The sequence below is a fragment of the Gymnoscopelus braueri genome (genome assembly GCF_963280865.1).
Source record: "Gymnoscopelus braueri genome assembly, chromosome: 17".
Lineage (NCBI taxonomy): Eukaryota > Metazoa > Chordata > Actinopteri > Myctophiformes > Myctophidae > Gymnoscopelus > Gymnoscopelus braueri.
Window position 1 is genome coordinate 18,566,639 of NC_137617.1, and position 18,518 is coordinate 18,585,156.

At 41.1% G+C, this 18,518-nt stretch overlaps 1 protein-coding gene and 1 pseudogene across 2 annotated transcripts; one reads left to right on the forward strand and one right to left on the reverse strand.

Annotated features, from left to right (window-relative positions):
* Nucleotides 1-1,348: 1,348 nt before the first annotated feature.
* Nucleotides 1,349-14,731, forward strand: pth3r (parathyroid hormone 3 receptor; the record flags this gene model as incomplete). Its single annotated transcript, XM_080455654.1, has 13 exons — nucleotides 1,349-1,414; nucleotides 4,712-4,817; nucleotides 8,398-8,508; nucleotides 8,926-9,050; nucleotides 9,823-9,917; nucleotides 11,238-11,373; nucleotides 12,542-12,698; nucleotides 13,164-13,224; nucleotides 13,344-13,410; nucleotides 13,513-13,607; nucleotides 13,812-13,953; nucleotides 14,081-14,122; nucleotides 14,237-14,731. The coding sequence occupies 13 exons, from the start codon at nucleotides 1,349-1,351 to the stop codon at nucleotides 14,729-14,731; spliced, it is 1,698 nt and encodes a 565-aa protein (XP_080311780.1).
* Nucleotides 6,112-7,165, reverse strand: LOC308104345 (chemerin-like receptor 1; annotated as a pseudogene). Its single transcript has one exon. The product of its transcript is annotated as a chemerin-like receptor 1 (transcript).
* Nucleotides 14,732-18,518: the final 3,787 nt, after the last annotated feature.

Genomic DNA, 18,518 nt, shown 5'->3' on the forward strand with positions numbered 1-18,518 from the left:
GCAAGACACAATATAAGCAGTGGTGCAAAGTAACTATGTGCATTTTTGAGGTATTACTTTACTGGAATATTTCCAAATTTCAGTACTTTTACTTCTACTCCACTACACCTCAGAGGCAAATATTATACTTTTATTCCACTACAATTATTTGAAAACTTTAGTTACTAGTTACTTTGTAGATTTGGATTATTATTGCAAAACATACATTAACCAGTTACCACTTCAGCTCTATACACATTTTGTCCATTTGAAAATAGCCGATCTACAAGCTCACAACGCGTCGCAAAGCAACGCGTTGTGAGTTTGTAGATCTGCTATTTTCAAATGATTTTTATTTATCTTTGAAAACTTTTGAAATTAGACATTCGGAGTAATGAATACTCTCTGCTTTTGGTACTTCAAGTAAATTTTGATACCAAGACTTTTGTACTTTTACTCAAGTAAATTTTGAATTCCTGACTTTTACTTGTAACATTGCAGTATTGATACTTTTACTTAAGTGAAAAATATGAGTACTTTTTCCACCGAATATGTTCCACTGAATATAAGATAATGTGGGGGAATACTTGGTGTGATCATGTGTTATGGCTGTAGTGGTGTGTGTTTTCCTGTTGCCTGTTCTCTCCAGTCTCTCTCAAGGACCCCCCCCCCCCCCACAGACAGACTGATTGAACACAACACTTAAGCATTTTGAACAGCCTGATCAAGAGCAGGCTAGGACTAGAAAAATGAAGTAAAAAGAGACAACCTGATGGACATTATGAACTTGGACAGCCAGATGGGCACATGTCACTCCAGATTCGAAGAGAACAAAGAGTTAATTGATACAGGGGCAATGCTGCTGCTAACATTCAACAGTAGAAGGAATTGCACAGAAGGGGAAGGGGGGGGGGGGGGGTCCTTAAATGCTCCCTCCTCTGCACAGAAGCCCACTCACACCACAGATTGCTTACAAGGCAACATAAGCAGATCCTCCTACATGGTTCCTGGGCCCTGACCAGTGGTGCCCATTGATCCTCTGAGAACGGAGCAAAAAAAAAGAAGAGAGGAGAGAAGGTTTCGAGGGATCATTTCGACATGAAGAGGAACCATCAGGCGCTTTAGCACATCTTCCAAAGCGGTTTTACTGTTTGCAGATAATCTTAACTTCCTCAAACACATATCCATTCTGAACCTTCATAGCCTTCCAGTGGACTGTACACAACAAAGGCAAGAAGAGAAGAAAATGGGACCAGAGGAGCACAAGTATTCCTTCACCACACCCTGAGGAGAGCTTAAGGTGTTGCATGCTGTGGAAGGTTGTGTCTCTATTAAAGGTCTTGATCAAGTTGAAGGTCGGGTAAAAGTCATGTTGTCAGTAGGTGGAATGAGCACCCTGGTTCTCTTCCATGTACTGGTGACAGTAACGGCATTGGTAAGTACATCAACTTCATTCAGTGTATTTGATTAATGTATGAATTGATATATTAATGTATTAATTGGATGGTGAATGTTGGGATTTTTCTTCCTCATCTTGTATCGCCCAAAGGGGTTTCTATATTGCTGTCTTTATTGATTTGTTGACCAAATTTTGAAAAATAAATCATGTCATATGCATTTTATCTTTACTTTAATATTATGTTTTTTTTTTTTTTTAGAGCTTCACTAATTATTTAATATTCAATAGCATTGATATCTATATATAAAAGCAGGTATTCTCTATCACCTGTAAACATTTGTGAAAATTATGTTTACCAGCCTGACAATGATCTTTTCTTGTTCCCATACAATTTGAGATGTATTGTTTGACATTTGTGCTGATTGAACTTCAATCAAGTGCGTTATTATGGGGAACCATACATTTTAATTTTTATTTTAACCATGGAAAATATATTTTAAGCATGGTTTAGATTTTCTATCCGGTGCCATGTGCACAGTTTAGAATGCAATTTAAAATTTTAGTGTTCATGTTGAATGCAGACAGTAGTGGAAGTGTACCTTGGCCAGACGCAATATTTCCATACCACTAAACACCAGGCCAAATATAGAAAATCTCATGCATATGGGACTTTCTCTTTGACGGTTCACACTGTCGAGTGTGCAGACACATTTATCTTGTGTGTCAGGCAGCAAGCCAACAATGAACCCACAATGTTAACTCAAAAAGGATGCTGCAAGTTTATTTTTATCTCAGCCTGATGATGTGAAGTTGATGCTGTGCTGTCGAATCTGTCAACTATGGCCATGCATACATACTGTAGCTCCGACTTTAAATAACATACTGTACATTCATACAGTACGTAACATAGATACATCAAGAGAAGCATCAAATAAATGCCAGTAGCTGACAAAATAAATGGCTCACTGAAATACAGCCATTTATAACAGAGTGGCAGGTTGTAATGCCGATAGCTCTTTTGTCTTTTTAATAAAATCTCTTAAAGATTTCTGACTTTGAAAATTAAACCATAATTCTTTCATGACCGTGAGTTTATTCAGAAAAATACATTCCTGTTGACCATTGGTTCCATTACCACAAAAAGTTCTCCCTATGTCCTGACTTGTCTTGACAGCTGTTGTACTGCCAACACGCCTCAGTTTCCACAATCAGAAATCCCCCTGAGGTCTTGCTAACTTCAGAAAAATGGATTGGTTTGCACCTTTTAACCCCTTAAACTGCTAAAATGTGACCCCTCTGCCGTTAGCACTGGCCGCCGTCTAATCCCTGTGTTCAAACTCTCCATCTCTCAAAAATCGATCCTCAGGGTTGACCCCGGGAAGAATTACAACCTGCTGCTCAGTCAACCTGAAAATCACCCTGCACCAAACAAACCTAATTAAAACGCAATGACCAGGAGATGTCCAACCGTAATTGTTTTGTTTGTGTCTGTCAGCGAAAAAGGAAAAAAAAGAAAACACATATACAATGAAAATGGATGACGATGGATGGTCCATATTCGTCAGTCCCAGCTGACTTATTGTATTCGGCATGCCATTATGCTAATATTATATAACATGACCACATTTTGGTGGAAAATTAATTTTTAGATGGGACATTGTGTAGAAATTAAATGGTAGGAATTTAGTTTGGTGCGTGAAAAGAGACACTGGGTTACGCACGCACGCACGGACGCACGCACACACAAAACAACAAAACACACGCAGAGCACTGCAAGTATGTGTCCACAGTCCACCACACAACAATAAACCCTTAAGCCTAATTCATGTTAAGCGTAACACTTATCACTCATCCATAAATCACAGATTTGCATGGTTAATAACTGCCGTAAATAACAGATTTCAAGTCAAGCGACACAAATTGGCAGCTGAGGTGTCTTCAACGGTTTTGGCTGGAGGCCTCCTCCACCACACTAGGAGATGATGATAGCTGTGATAAATGTGGCAGCTGACTTCGGGTGCTGCATTATTTGAAACGCTACTCATCCATTGCCAGTTTATAGTTTTGGGTAATGCAAAGAATGTGTTAATCACCTAAAAAACCCTGTAACCTTAGTTGACCGGAGTCCCTCACGGCTCTATATTATATGCCCCCTCCTGTTTTCGCTCTACACCAAATATCTTCACCGAAAATAGCTGATCTACAAGCTCACAACGCGTCACAGCTTGTAGATCTGTGATCTTGCAGATCTGCTATTTTCGGCGAATGCTCACCCCAGAATATGGACACTAGGGTTCACGTGGTATCCAGATGTATGAGTTGTTCCTGGAGGGATCCGGTTTATTCAGTGACACTGACTGGTTTCCTTTAGCGGAGGCGGCCCCCAGGAGCCCTGTAAAATGTATGTACACAAATTTGTGAAAAAAAGAATATTATGCACACAAAATTCCCATCTGTGAAGTTGACGTAGTTACAGTATCTAGACTGTCCCATATCCTCTCTCTTTTTCTTCCTTTCATTTTTCTGTATTCCTTTCTTCCTTTCACGGCCTGTGATCTCGCTCCCTCTTTTTCCTCTCTCTGGCCAGCCATCTTCGTGCGAGGTGGCTAGCTGAATCGCTGCTAGTTTTGTTGTGCGGTTGTGAAATGTACCCAGGAACACAAAGCTACTTGTGTGGGGCTCGCTCTCACCCACAAGCCTGGGGTCCCGACAGACAAGGGCCCCGATGCGGCCAGCAGCAGCCCCGCCACTGGAAAACAGGGTTGGCGGGGCATCGCCACATACCGCACCCCCATACAACTATTTCACAACACCTGGAGGCAGCACATCAGATCGTTGGGAGTGAGTTGTGGTTGACAAATCACCCCTGTGGGAGAGGGAGTTTAGCGAGGCTGCAATTAGATCACCTTTAATCTCTTAAATAACAATAGAGGAGCTATAAAGTTTTTTTTACAAAAAGGCATTTGTTGTCTAATGTCGAAATCATATTTTGAATCTGAATTTTATATTGAATCAAGAGAAAGAAACAGCTATAGATGAAGCTTTTAAAATCGCAAACATTTGGGGGCATTTTGGGCGACAAAGTGGAATTAGATAGATGTGAAAGATAAAAGATGAGTCCTCATTGTACCATGAACCAATGCCAAGCCTCTAAAACATTACATTTTTCTGTCATGGTGCACAGTTTAAAGAGTTCTCTGACTCTCACTACTGCACTGACAACATAATAAATTTATTGTACATAAAACACTTGTATTTCTTGTTTATTATGTCCGTTCTAAATCAGTATTTTATTTGATGTTGCCATTGAGCCTTGTCGATTGCCATCTACAGATAGACGCTGATGATGTCATCACAAGAGACGAACAGGAATACCTTCTGATCGGGGCTCGGGAAAAGTGTGTGAGGAGTATCCGGGCACAGATGGCCCAACTAAAAGGTAGTATGTTCTGGTCTCTGTTCACAATGGTAACAGCCTATGGCAATGTCATATAACAGTCAATATATCATGTCAATATATCATGTATCCTTTCAAATGAAGCTGTCAAGACACTGAACTCCAGCTGACTCCTGCTTAGTCATTGTAAGTCACGATAACACCAGTAAGCAAGCTACATCCTTACATAAAAATATGTAACTTTTAATTTCATAATGGAAGCCAAAGGGGCTCTGATCGGGTTGAAACCTTTCCCAAATTTGTTGTTGTGCGTCATAGATATGTCATCATCATGCTGTCCACATGAAGTCTGACCACATTAGAATCACACCAATCCCATGTGGATCCCCATATCTACATGATTTGATTTTTGAATGTTTTGGTCTCTGATACTAGTCATTATACTTAAAAATCTTGAAACTTCTGTAGGCTACTTTAAAATCACGAAAGTCAACAGCATTATATGTTGTTTTACGTGAAAGTGTTCATCATTATAGAAGTCATAAAATCAAGGCAATAACCATTACATTAATTTTTTCAAGAATAAACTTTATTGTAACATCACTGGTTTACAGGTGTGAAGAAGTGGGTGAATTATATATATATATTTTTGCATAAGCTCCATCCATCTCCAAACTAAAACATTAAAGATGCATGTGATATCAAAGAGAAGCTTTTTTTTAAAAACTATTAATTCAACATATTGTTTTGGATAATTTTCATCATCGTTTCAATCTTTAGAGAACATCTAGACTACTGAGAAGAAAAGACATTTACAGTTCTACATATTAACCCTTTAAGACCGGGAACGCATCTGTGTCCTTTCAAGATCTACTTGGCTATTCAAAAATAGCAGATTTACAAGCTCACGGCACGGCACTCTGTGCCGCGCCGTGAGCCCGTAGACCCGCCATTCCTGAAAAAAACGTGAAAACCTGTGCAAACCTCCGAATACATATATATTTCTAAAGCGAACATTCCCAACTCAAATCCCCGCCTCTTAGAGGTCCCTGAAAGTAAATATTTTGAGATGGGGGTCCGCGGCCAAATACATGACATTTGTAGAATCCCTCAGAAGCAAAGATTTGAGCCCCAAATGCTCGCCCCAAAAACACACATATTCAAACATTTGCACAAACCTTCCACAACCTTTCCAAAAGAAACAGCAGACACACAAGCCCAAAGTGCAGCACTCGGTGAGCCTGTATATTTGCCATTTTTTAATTATCCAAAATAATCCAAGACTGACAGAGACGCGTTCCCGGTCTGAATGGGCCAAAGTAATGCAAAGACAATCCTAAACCTGGGTCTCAGACAAGGGAATCTCTTCAGTGGTTCTCCCTGGGTTTGTGGAAGTGTTGGTCTGAGAGAGCTCTTCAGCGAAGGCTTTCTCCAGCACCTTTAGGATAGAGCTGCGAAATACAGCCTTGAAATCCTGACCCATGAACACGTACAGCAGTGGGTTCAGGGAGCTGTTGAGAACTGCCAGGCCGGTGGCTATGGGGATTCCGTAGGTGGTCACATCAATCAGTGTGTCATTGGACTCATCTAACAACTCCCAATTCACAAAATCAATCTGATGCATGATATGAAAGGGAGCCCAGCACAGGAAAAATGCGGTGATAACAGTTGCTATGATTTTGAGGGGGCGACCTGATTGGCCGGCCAGCGAGCGATTATTCCTGAGCCGGTAGATGATGACAGAATAGCAGGAGACGATGACAGTGAAAGGGACCACGAATCCCATGAGGGAGTGAGTGATGATCATGGGGAGGTCAAAGTTGTAGTCGCAAAAGAGGTAGCGGGGCATAATAATTGTGGATTCCAATTGGATTGGATCAGATTGGATTGCTTCCCTAAAGATGAAGTTGGGGGACACCCAGACTCACCCAAGACGCCTTTCTGACACTGCGGTGGTTCTGGGCCCACACTGGACACACCACACATACACATCTGTCAACACTGATGACCATCAGGGTGTAGATGCTGGCATACATGTTCATGTAGAAAACAGTACCGTCCATTTTGCACATGAAATTGCCAAAAGGCCAGTATTCGTCCATAGCTGTGTATGTGATGGTCAGGGGCAGGAACGCTGTAACAAGGAAGTCGGCCACAGCGAGGTTGAGGTACCAAACGGTGTTGACGGTTTTCTTCATTTTGAAGCCCGTCACCCAGATGACGACTGCGTTCCCCAACACGCCGAGCACAAAGACCAGGCTGTAGATGACGAGGGACAGGATCCAGAGTAATGTTTCAACTTTATAGTTTACCCATATATCATCGTCTTCATCATCATCATCATCATCATTGTCTTCCCAGAAAGAACCATTATCACCAGACAGATCCATCTGTTTCAAAGTGTTGAAGAGAGGTCAGCCAGAAAAGTGTCTTGTTGTTCAAACTGTGGTCTGTGAACACTAAGGAGCTTCTTATAATACATGTAGGTGTCATATCGTCAGGCAACTCCTTGCAACATGCAACTACTTGCGTCTATACATGCGTCAGAAACCTCCTATCTCCGCATTTTAACTTTAACTTTTTTTAACAAAAAACCTGCGGACCTAGCCTCCAGGCCCAGTCAACTGAGACTTTTTAAGATCCAAGTTATTGGGCTTGCAGTATTATTTATCTGGTGCAACTCTGGTGGCAGCACAAGAAAACAGACAGGTCATGACTACAAGTGTCTGTACAAATGTAGAATCAGAGCACAAATAGCATTTTTCATCAGATTTATTATGGATCAGATAACAAATCTGTCCAATATCCTGTTGAGGAGTACCCCTGTTATCGCAAGGTGTTGAATTGAGGCGTTCACAATGCCAGGGCATTTATCATTGAGACTATGAAGCAAATGCTGATGACAGCCGGTCTTGATAGTTGCTGTCTCTGGGGCATTGGAGGAGGTGGAAGAAAACACGTTGTATTAAACACAGTTAACAGCATACAAAAATAACCCAGGCATGATATATTGCCATGAATGTGTACATGCGTGAACACAACACAATGGAGGTAACCAATGGAGACTCTGACCATTATACATGTTTTGACTTTAGATATGGTACACAAGTTACATTGATACAGTCAAATCCTCCGTTAACTCTGAGTGTAAAAATGGACCCAGGTGCATCCTTTTTACACTCTCAGAGTTAAATTAACACCAAGGACTTTACTGTGTAGCTACTTCAGACCCAAAGACAAGCTAAAATTATACAATTTGAGTAAAATATTTACGTATAGTAAAAGGGATATTTATACACACATTCTGTGCAACATGCACATACTGCACACAGATGGATAATATTTAGAAGTGCTATGACTAATGTACATACCTTAATTTAGTCTTATACTATAGTCGCAATTTTGTATTATTTTCATTATTGTCTCTTTCTTATTGTTGTTATTGCTGCGACAATGTTGAGGAACCAAAACTAAAGAAATGTAGTCTTGTGTACTCGTAAGATGTAACAAGAACAGAATCTTGACTCAAGCTGCTTAGGTACACTGCAATCAGGAATGTCAATTTAACTGCTGTGTAACATACGTACTGTAGCTAAAGCTAAACATTCTCTTGCTTGGGCAGGAGGCGAGTGCGAACCGGAATGGGACGGCCTTATCTGCTGGCCACGGAGCAAAGCCAATCAGGTGGTCTCAGTGCTGTGTCCAGTGTACATCTATGACTTCAACCACAGAGGTACACACAGTACATCTCTCATGATTCTTTGCATACTCTCAAATTGTGTACGTACGATACATCCACGCAACAGTTGCTTTGTTCTGGAATTTAACACAATCCCTGTCTTATTGTTGATACAGGCGTAGATGACCGTCTAGGGGAGATACATTGACTAACTCACTGATAATATTGAACTCCGCTCTACCTGTGATGCCATATTCCATCGCTTAATCCTTTGTTTCTCATGTGTTTTATTATTACTACTGCGTTCATTCTTTCCACATTTTTCAAAACATTTTATTTTTATTTTTGTCGGGGGTTTATCCCTGTGCATGAAATGTGCAATGCAAATAAAAGTTTGACTTGATTAAACGAAACGAAACAAAGCTAAACTAAACTAAACGTAACTCAACTATAATGATTCATATGGACCAGGCCAGGCCTACCGTCAGTGTGATGCATCAGGGAACTGGGAAAAGGTGGCCAGCATCAACCGCACTTGGGCTAACTATACAGAGTGTACCACCTACCTGACTTCAAACCAGAGGACCCAAGAGGAGGTATGGTCATCTGTCTTCAGTGTGTGTGTGTGTGTGTGTGTGTGTGTGTGTGTGTGTGTGTGTGTGTGTGTGTGTGTGTGTGTGTGTGTGTGTGTGTGTGTGTGTGTGTGTGTGTGTGTGTGTGTGTGTGTGTGTGTGTGTGTGTGTGTGTGTGTGTGTGTGTGTGTGTGTGTGTGTGTTTTAGTGTTTGCAAGTGTCAGCAAACCTTTCAAGAGTGTTTTTCTCAGGTGCATGTTACTGTAGGAATTAGGAAAGGGGTTATTTCCATACAATACTGAAGAGTGATAAGTGTAAACATTTACTCATAAGGGTAAGGGCAATGCATGATCTATGTACAGTATAGTAATATAATGACTGCTGTTGTGAAATATTACATGTATGAATGGGCCTAAAGCCTTTCATGTGCAGAAGAAAGATTTCATCATTGAGATACGGAATGAAATAATTGGAACATGAGTTGTGTTCAGGTAGCTGCAACGAACAACAAGAAACTGATGTTTCCTGACAAGTAGGTTGTTGAACCACTGTTGAACCTTTGTGTTTGTGTAGTTTTGCTGTGCTGACCAGACATGCTCTGGCTTTTGGTCTCATTACTTTGTGGAATTCATCAGTGCTCTGGAACAAACACTGACTCAACACACACACACACACACACACACACACACACACACACACACACACACACACACACACACACACACACACACACACACACACACACACACACACACATACACACAGTCTCTCTAAGCATGTTTCTGTTTTGTTTCAGAAGGTGTTTGAACGGCTCCATCTGATGTACACCATTGGCTACTCCATTTCTCTCGTGTCCCTATTGGTCGCAGTCTCCATCCTCTGCTATTTCAGGTAAGAAATGTCATAGGCAGGGTCTTTTATTGAGGCGGGTGAATTAAAAAAACATTTCTAAATAATACTGGGAATTCCAATAGCTTAATGCAAACAATGCGAGTTTTAGACTTTCAGACAAATTGCCCAAAACCTTTCAGTAGTACACACCAAACGTCCTCGAGTTGAATTTAAGTAGCTGACAAGTCATGACTCCATAATCATAGACAATCTTTTACAACAAACGCATCTAAATTGTGCACCAGTATTAAGATTGGGACTATTCCCAGAATAGGTCCTGTCCGTGTGTCTTATGTATGTAGATCCCATAGCAGGAGTCCTGACCTGCTCGCCTTGAGGCTGCACCTCGATGGGTATCGGTGCGCGCATGATGCACACGTGGACACGGTGAGCCTCTTATATAGCCTGAGGCTGGTCTGTCCATGGTTATCTCTGCTGGGATCAAGCTTGTCTGGTACTTTGTAGACTGTGCTTTTAGTCTGCTGCAGGGTCACAGTGTTAGTTACTGTGGTTCATCATGTGTAGTTCAGACCTGTTTTCGTGGCTGGTGATGGAGTATTGCTTGATTTAGGTTGCAGTGGTGGAAAAATAACTAAGTCAAGTATATTTACTCAAGTGCTGCACTTAAGTACAATTCTGAGTTACTTTTACTTTAGGCTACTTGAGTATTTCTATTTATTTTCTACGGTACACTTCTATTCCACTACACCTCAGAGGCACATAATTGTAGATTTAGATTATTAATACAAAAAATAAAGTATAATAAATGATGATGCATTATTATAGGTTACGCTATCCAGCAGCACATAAAGTAATTACAATCAGCCAACCGTCACCAGCTGCAACATTAAAGTGATGAACATGTATTACTAATTACAATCCAATAATATGATTATGAAATAGGCTATACGGCATAATGATACATTTTACGTTTGCATACTGTAACTTTATTTTGATGGCAGTATATATATTTTTTAAACCTTTACTCAAGTAACGTTTTGAATACAGGACTTCTACTTGTAACAGAGTATTTCTACATTGAGGTATTGGTACTTTTCCTTAAGTAAACAAATCTGAGTACTTCTTCCACCACTGTTAGGTTGGTGGGATCAAAAGGACGATGTCTCCAGGGCGCTGAGGTTGACTGTGAATTCTTACCCTCTCTTTTCTCTGCACACTTCTGCAAACACATACAAACACACACACACACACACACACACACACACACACACACACACACACACACACACACACACACACACACACACACACACACACACACACACACACACACACACACACACACATCACATCTGGCAGACGTCTCCACTGCACACGTGTCTACATCCACATAAACCTCTTCATCTCCTTCATGTTTCGTGCGGTCAGCATCTTCGTGAAGGACGCTGTGCTCCACTCCATGAGTGATGACAGCAACAAGACCGAGCTACACATGGTAAAGTACTGGAATCTGTTTACGCAATGCTAGTGTTGGCATTGTTGTTGTTGTTTTTTTTACTTTAGGATAAGTGTTAATATAGACCAGTGGTTCTCAAACTTTTTCATGTCAAGGACCCCCAAATTTGAAAAAGACATGTGCCAACATAGAAAAAAAAATAGCAGATCTGCAAGCTCACAATGCATTGCATCATGACACGTTGTGAGCCTGTAGATAGCCTATTTTGGAATAGGCGAAAAATAAAATAGGGCTTAAGTGTTTAAACTGTTCCTCGTTTTGGCCCAGACGGCTGGCGTAGTGATCCGGGCACCTAGGCTGCATTAGCAGCCTGACAGTGTGTCGCGGGTTCGAATCCCAATCCCGACGACCTTTGCTGCGTGTCACTCCCCATCCATCTCTCTCTCCCCATTTCCTGTCAGTCTACTGTATACTATCAATAAAGGCAAAAAAAGTCAACAAAACAAAATATCATAAAAGCATCCCTGGCAAATAAGCCAAATGTTCCTTAGTACATTATAATTGCCCTCTATAACAAAAATTAAAAACACCTTCAATATTTTATTTATTTTAGAAATAGTTCATCTTTTACTGAAGCCCGTCGCAGGTTGATGATGTAATTTTTCCATGTGTGGTTCAGCCTTGATATGGAATGTATGGAATGCATATGCTAATAAAATATTTTGGAAATATTGTTTTGACGTTCACATTAACCGTAGGAAGTATTACGTTTTTTTTTTATTAGGACATGCTAATAACATTCCATATATAGGGCTGGACCACACATGGACAAATGACATCATCAACCTTTAGTAAAAGATGAACCATTTCTTAAATAATAAAAATATTTAAGGGGTCTTTAATTTTACATTTTAGTTGTAGAGGGCAATTATAATGCATTATGGCATGTTTGGCTTATTAGCTAGGGATCCTTTAAAAAGAAAACTGATCCTCGTTTTGCTGGGGACCCACTGGAATGCTCTCAAGGACCCCTGGAGGTCCCCGGACTCCACTTAAGAACAAGTGGTGTAGGCAAATGATATAATTATATCCACATAACTGTATATCAACACATAATTTAGTGAAAAGTCAAAAAGATATAAGAAATGTCCATATCAGACTTTGTTTTACAGTAACACCGTTATTGTTTTTGTTTTTTTATAATCAGGTTGGCTGTAAAGTTGCTGTTACTCTCTTCCTCTACTCACTCGCTACCAATCATTTCTGGATCCTTGTGGAAGGACTGTACCTTTACAGCTTAGTCTTCATGGCCTTCCTATCTCACAAGAAGTCCCTCCTGTGGGTCCTCAGTATCATCGGCTGGGGTGAGAACTGCTGGCCTGAGCAATGCTGCCTGCATGTTCTCACCTTGTTGTGTGTATGCTCACCTCATTGTGTTGTATAACTGTGAGAAATTTGGGACATCCAAAGGTTGTCCAGAGACTGTCCCTCAAAGTAAAACATTCTCTTAGGCTTTTTGAGATAAAAAAGAAAAGAAAAAAGGATTTCAAATCCACATCAATAACACATATTAATGTCTGTTGCACAAACAGTTTGGTGTGAGGTTCTGTTAAGCCTGATACCATTATATGCATGGCCAATCTGCTATTTTCGCCACGGAACACTGGAATTCAATGTATACAAATTAAGAATATAGGCCTGGACTATTTGTGTGAATGACATCCGCCAAATAGGGACGCCAATTGTGCTTAAGTGGACAGGTTGAAGCATAACCCATTTTCCTTTCATTTCTCAACCTAATGCAACCCCATCTTTCCTCTCGTCACCAGGCGTACCTGCTGTGTTTGTGTCCGTCTGGGTCAGTGCACGAGCATCACTGGCTGACACACAGTGAGTCATGAAATCCAGTCATGTGTGCTCTGTCTTACACAGCAGTGGACAAGCTAACGTTTACACAAAGACCACTTATACCCAAATATACTCCTGACTCCCCTTTTCTCTATTTGCAGATGCTGGGACATCAGTGCAGGAAATCTTAAGTGGATCTATCAAGTTCCCATTTTGGCTTCCATTGTTGTAAGGCGATGATTAAACTGTTGAAAGATATTTGAGAAGCTCACATTTTATGTATTTTCTTCAGACTGGATTATTTGACGCTTGTTATTTCCCCCCCGGCAGGTGAATTTCTTCCTCTTCCTTAACATAATACGAGCTTTGGCCTCCAAACTGTGGCGAACCAACAGTGGTGAACTGGACCCTCGACAGCAGTACAGGTGATTGCTCTTTTTTCCTACCTACACTGTAAAAGTGTACAAATTGATGGATTGGGGCCTAGAATAATGGTTTTAAAGTGTCTAAAATGCAGATGTACAAGCTCACAACGTATAGATCTGTTACTTCTGTCACACGACACTGTTGTACGACAAAGTATAAACACTGCTTTAAAGTTTATGTTCCACTGGGTTCATTATCTACAGGAAGCTGCTCAAATCCACGCTGGTTCTCATGCCGTTGTTTGGAGTCCACTACATGGTGTTCATGGCTCTGCCATACACAGAGGTCACTGGGCTGCTGTGGCAGGTGCAGATGCACTGTGATATGTTCTTCAACTCCTCCCAGGTAAGACACAACACGCCCACATGCCTTCCCAAACACTGAATGAGAATGTCACGGTCATCATGAAAGCCTATAAAGTGCATGAATGGATGTATTTGTTTACTTTTATTTCTCTGCTTTACATTTCCAGGGTTTCGTTGTTGCATGTATCTACTGCTTCTTCAATGGAGAAGTATGTACAGCCTAATTCTTAATTTGGCGAATAACATCAGATTATTTCGTTTTTCCTGCTTCTGGTAAGAAAATTACTTAACCCTCTACCTTCATCTTCCATTCCCGTTCTCAGGTAAAGGCAGAAGTAAAGAAGTATTGGCTAAGGCGGAGCCTAGCGCTGGACCTCAAACAAAAAGCCAGGATGACCAGCAGTGGGGGCGGAGGCAGCTGTTACTATGGGGGCATGATGTCACACACTACCACCCACAGCATCAGCCTCTCCGCCACAAATCCCAAAGGACTGTCCCTCAACGGAGGTGTGATGGGTGCAGGAAGTCCCAGCGGTGGCGGGGGAGGGGTCAGGCCGCCACGCCTCACCTCCCTCCACCCCCTCACCAACCTGCCAGGCTATGTGCCCAGCGATACGGAGACTCCTGCTCCTCAACAGGAGCTGCCTCCAAGGAGACCTGCTAATGTTGTTGGCACTGGGGCTTTAGCCAGGGCCACTGAGGGAAGCCACGGAGGGGCCCCCGGGGGCCAAGGAGGGTCAGGGCATCCAACACAATCCCCAGGAACAGAAGATCCAGGCAGCGGTTTGTCTCTAAAGGAGGTGGAGACCGTCTTGTGACTGTTCTGATGTGTGATCAGTTGAACAATCAAAACCGCGTGTTTCGCCCGTCTAGACCAAGACAAACGCATGGTCTATTACATGATGGAGCTGATTAGAGTCCTGCACAGCTACACATCCTATGAATGATCTTAGCCACTTTCACCCTGACATGTTTTGGGCATGCCATTATAGGTGAGAAATTCAAAATACATTCAAAAAAATTCAAGCTCTTAACAAGCTCACAATGTGTTGCATTGCATCTCGACGCGTTGTGAGCTTGTATCTGCTATTTAAAAATATCTTAAGTATAAAGTCGGGCGTAAGTGGTTTAACACCGTACTATGGATGCTTTGCTGCATGGATGGTTCGAGGATTCACCTGGTTGTTGTTGTTAGGGTATTTGTCACTGTACATTTGCACATACGTGGAATTCAACCTACCGTATATTCCTTGTTGAATTAAGGAATGAACAGAGAATAGAAATATTTATTGAGCGAAGTTACTTTGAAAATAATCTTTATTTACGCATTGGGATGGTATTTTCTTAGTAGGCTGGTTCTTCCAATTCATGCCTCATGCTATCTCATATTTCCTTTTATGAAATGATCTGATGATGCACCTTTTTCTTTTAGCAAAATTATATTGTGCATTGTGTGTCCATAAATGAAATGCAATTCTTCCATATAGACTTTAACAAATAGAAAGTACAGTAGGCCTATACAGGAAAATGGATGCAGATAAAACAACTTCAAAACAATTGTATAAGCTAACATTCATTATAACATGCACTAGAAAACACCAGTAATTTATCTTGTATGTAGAATGCGTTGTAATCCATTGAGAATTATTGTCTTTCATAGGTTTATTTATGTTCTTGGCATCATTCATTGGTGCTATGGTAAAGCCATGTAAACAGTCCGATTTGAAAAATATCCTTTATATTTATTGTAAAGCATTTTAAATAACTTTTTATTAAAAATGAGGTTCTTGTGAAACAAGACTATTTTTCCTAAGAATATGAAAGACCAGTAACTATATAAATTGTTAGCTGATGTCAGTACAGAATCTGTGGAAAAAACAAACAAATGAAATGGGTCTCCATGTCCTCTGAGAGGAAAGTGAAGCTTTCTTATGATTTCCTCACCTCCTCTTAACTTCTCTGTGTTGTGTTTTCCAGATGTGCATGTGTGAATGGAAACTAATTTATATACTGCGTCGCACGACCGCAACACTGTTTTCTCTTGAAAATCAGTTATTTTTGGTGAGCGTGGTCGTATGACAAAGTATAAATTAAGCGAAGGGGTAGCATAGGTTTCAAACACACACACACACACACGCACGCACGCACGCACACACACGCAGTAGTTTACTCCACTTGGATTAAACTACAGAGGAGATATATTTTCCTATTGCCAGGTCTACTTTAGAGATCCTCTCCTTTCTGCTTCTGGCAAATATTAACTTCCATAATTCAGTCTCCATTTCCCCATGATTGCTCTGCAAAAGTGATCTCTCATGCTTCATAGCATTTCTCCTTTCAATCTTAATGAGAGAGGAAAATATTTTTTTCCAACTGCTTTTTTTTATTTATGTATAGCATTTGATAAAGCAATACATATTTCACCTCAGGCTTAATGTCACATTGTAAAGTTCTATTTAACCTGCTGCAGACTTTCGAGACAATACTAACTACACAGTAAAACCCTGATTGTTATTTAATTCGGAGGATTTCTCTTTGTATTTACTGTCTGGTGTCCACTGCCTCATTCACCATGTATCTGTCTGAAAGGGTCCAGAGAGGTGATGTCTGAAACCTTTCACCCCTGAAAGGTCAACCCTCAAGCACTTTCTCCCTGCTACCACTGCCCCAAACGCCCTCGCAACAGCATCCAGAATTTCACACAATGCCCTTAGGCCAAGTCTTGAAGCAAGAGGCATTTTGGGTTGTCTACAGTCCTTGAATCTGAGTGACAAAGCTGACTCACAAGCCACCAGTCACTCTTGCTGTCTGCAAGATAAACATCAGCCCAAAATGGTGGAGACATGGTTAAGAATATCCATTTTACAACAAAAAGAGCACTCAAGTACAAGTCATGGAGGATCTATGTCCAAACAAGATGTACATAGCTGGATGTTGCAACCATTTGGTTATATTTGTACTCTCAGACTTACAAATGGATAAATTAACAATGATTTTGCTGTAGCCTATATCTTGTGTCTACGGGTTCACAAGAAATTCTACTAATTTGTTGTTTTATTGTATGTTTTTAGAACACTGAATTGAAATGAATTTGTTGCATACCACTACAAATGAATATGAGAGGTGAACAGGCCTACTACAAAGTAAAAGCCTGGGTTGGATATTTGGTAAGGTAAAAAGAAGACGTTTTGATTACAGGCCATTCCACAATGCTGTCATGTACATATACTGTACATAGTGAAATAAAAAGGAACAATTCTCTGCAAAATGATTTTAAAAGATTATTGTTACCACAAACGCCATAGACCATATTCACACGGCGGCCATATTGGAATTTAACATTGAAAGTGCCGCCACCCGGGGTGGCTACTTTCATTGACTTCATAGAAACATGGCCGCCGTGTGAATATGGTCTATTCCTAGTGAGGTGTGAGGTGTATACTGTGGAAAACAAATTGATGCTTTTCTGCCCCCTGCTGTACAAATTAAAACATTACAAGGTGGAGTATATTATCCTTATTCTGTGATTTTCTCACCATAACTGTGAATGAGCATATCAAATTAAATCCATAAGAGCATCTTTAGGCTAATTGTGAATTCACTTTTGTAAGAATACAGTGAACCAAATAGCCCGTAACTTGGGTCATGGTGCAGGACAAAATTAAATCACAAAATCCAAATAAAAATGTAAAAAATGGCATAGTGCACCAATGCAATAATTCACCATGTAATAGTAGCTGCAAGCTTGATGTATAATTATTTCTTTATTTTTCCTTTATTTTTTAAATGGATAATCAAAGATTTGACCTATCTGTAGGATCTTTAGGCCCAGATACGGGCAAGCAGGCCTTACTCCCTCCCAGAGCCATAAGGCTCTGCTCCCTCCCAGTCAGACCCTAGAGAAGAACGGCCCTCTCTCTCCCCCAACTTATGGTGGCAGTGGCACTGGCACGAACCCATAAGGTTGATGACTGACTGTGTGGCCAAAGGTTGCCATTATAGCAGAATTCAGCTGGCTGCATGCTCAGGGTTCAGGAATTGGGTCTAATAACCTTTACAATGGGCATGTGTGTGTAGTGTGTGTGTGTGTGTGTGTGTGTGTGTGTGTGTGTGTGTGTGTGTGTGTGTGTGTGTGTGTGTGTGTGTGTGTGAGTGTGTGTGTGTGTGTGTGTGTGTGTGTGTGTGTGTGATGACATCACGCTAATAGTAGGCTACCTCAGCAAATTGCTATCAAAACGGTGACCCATTTACTTTCCTGTATAGTGACTCGTCATGTTTATAATCTGCAAGATGCGGGCTGAGGTCATGGTGAAGTAATAAAAATGAGGCGGGCTGAGAGAGAGGGAGGAGAAAACGGAACAACGGAGGGGAGGAGGAGGAGGAGGAGGAGAGTCAGGCGACAGACTGAGACAATTTATCACTGTTGGGGGGGGGGGGGGTGCTGATGCTGTGAGGGCATCATGTGCCATGGTGGGGCATCAACAATAACAGGCTGAGGGGAAGTTGCTAGACCAGTGGTTCCCAAACTTTTTAGTTCAAGCCCCAAAAGAGAAATTAGACGTTTGCCCCGGTACCCATACTAGTGAAAATAGCAGATCTACAAGT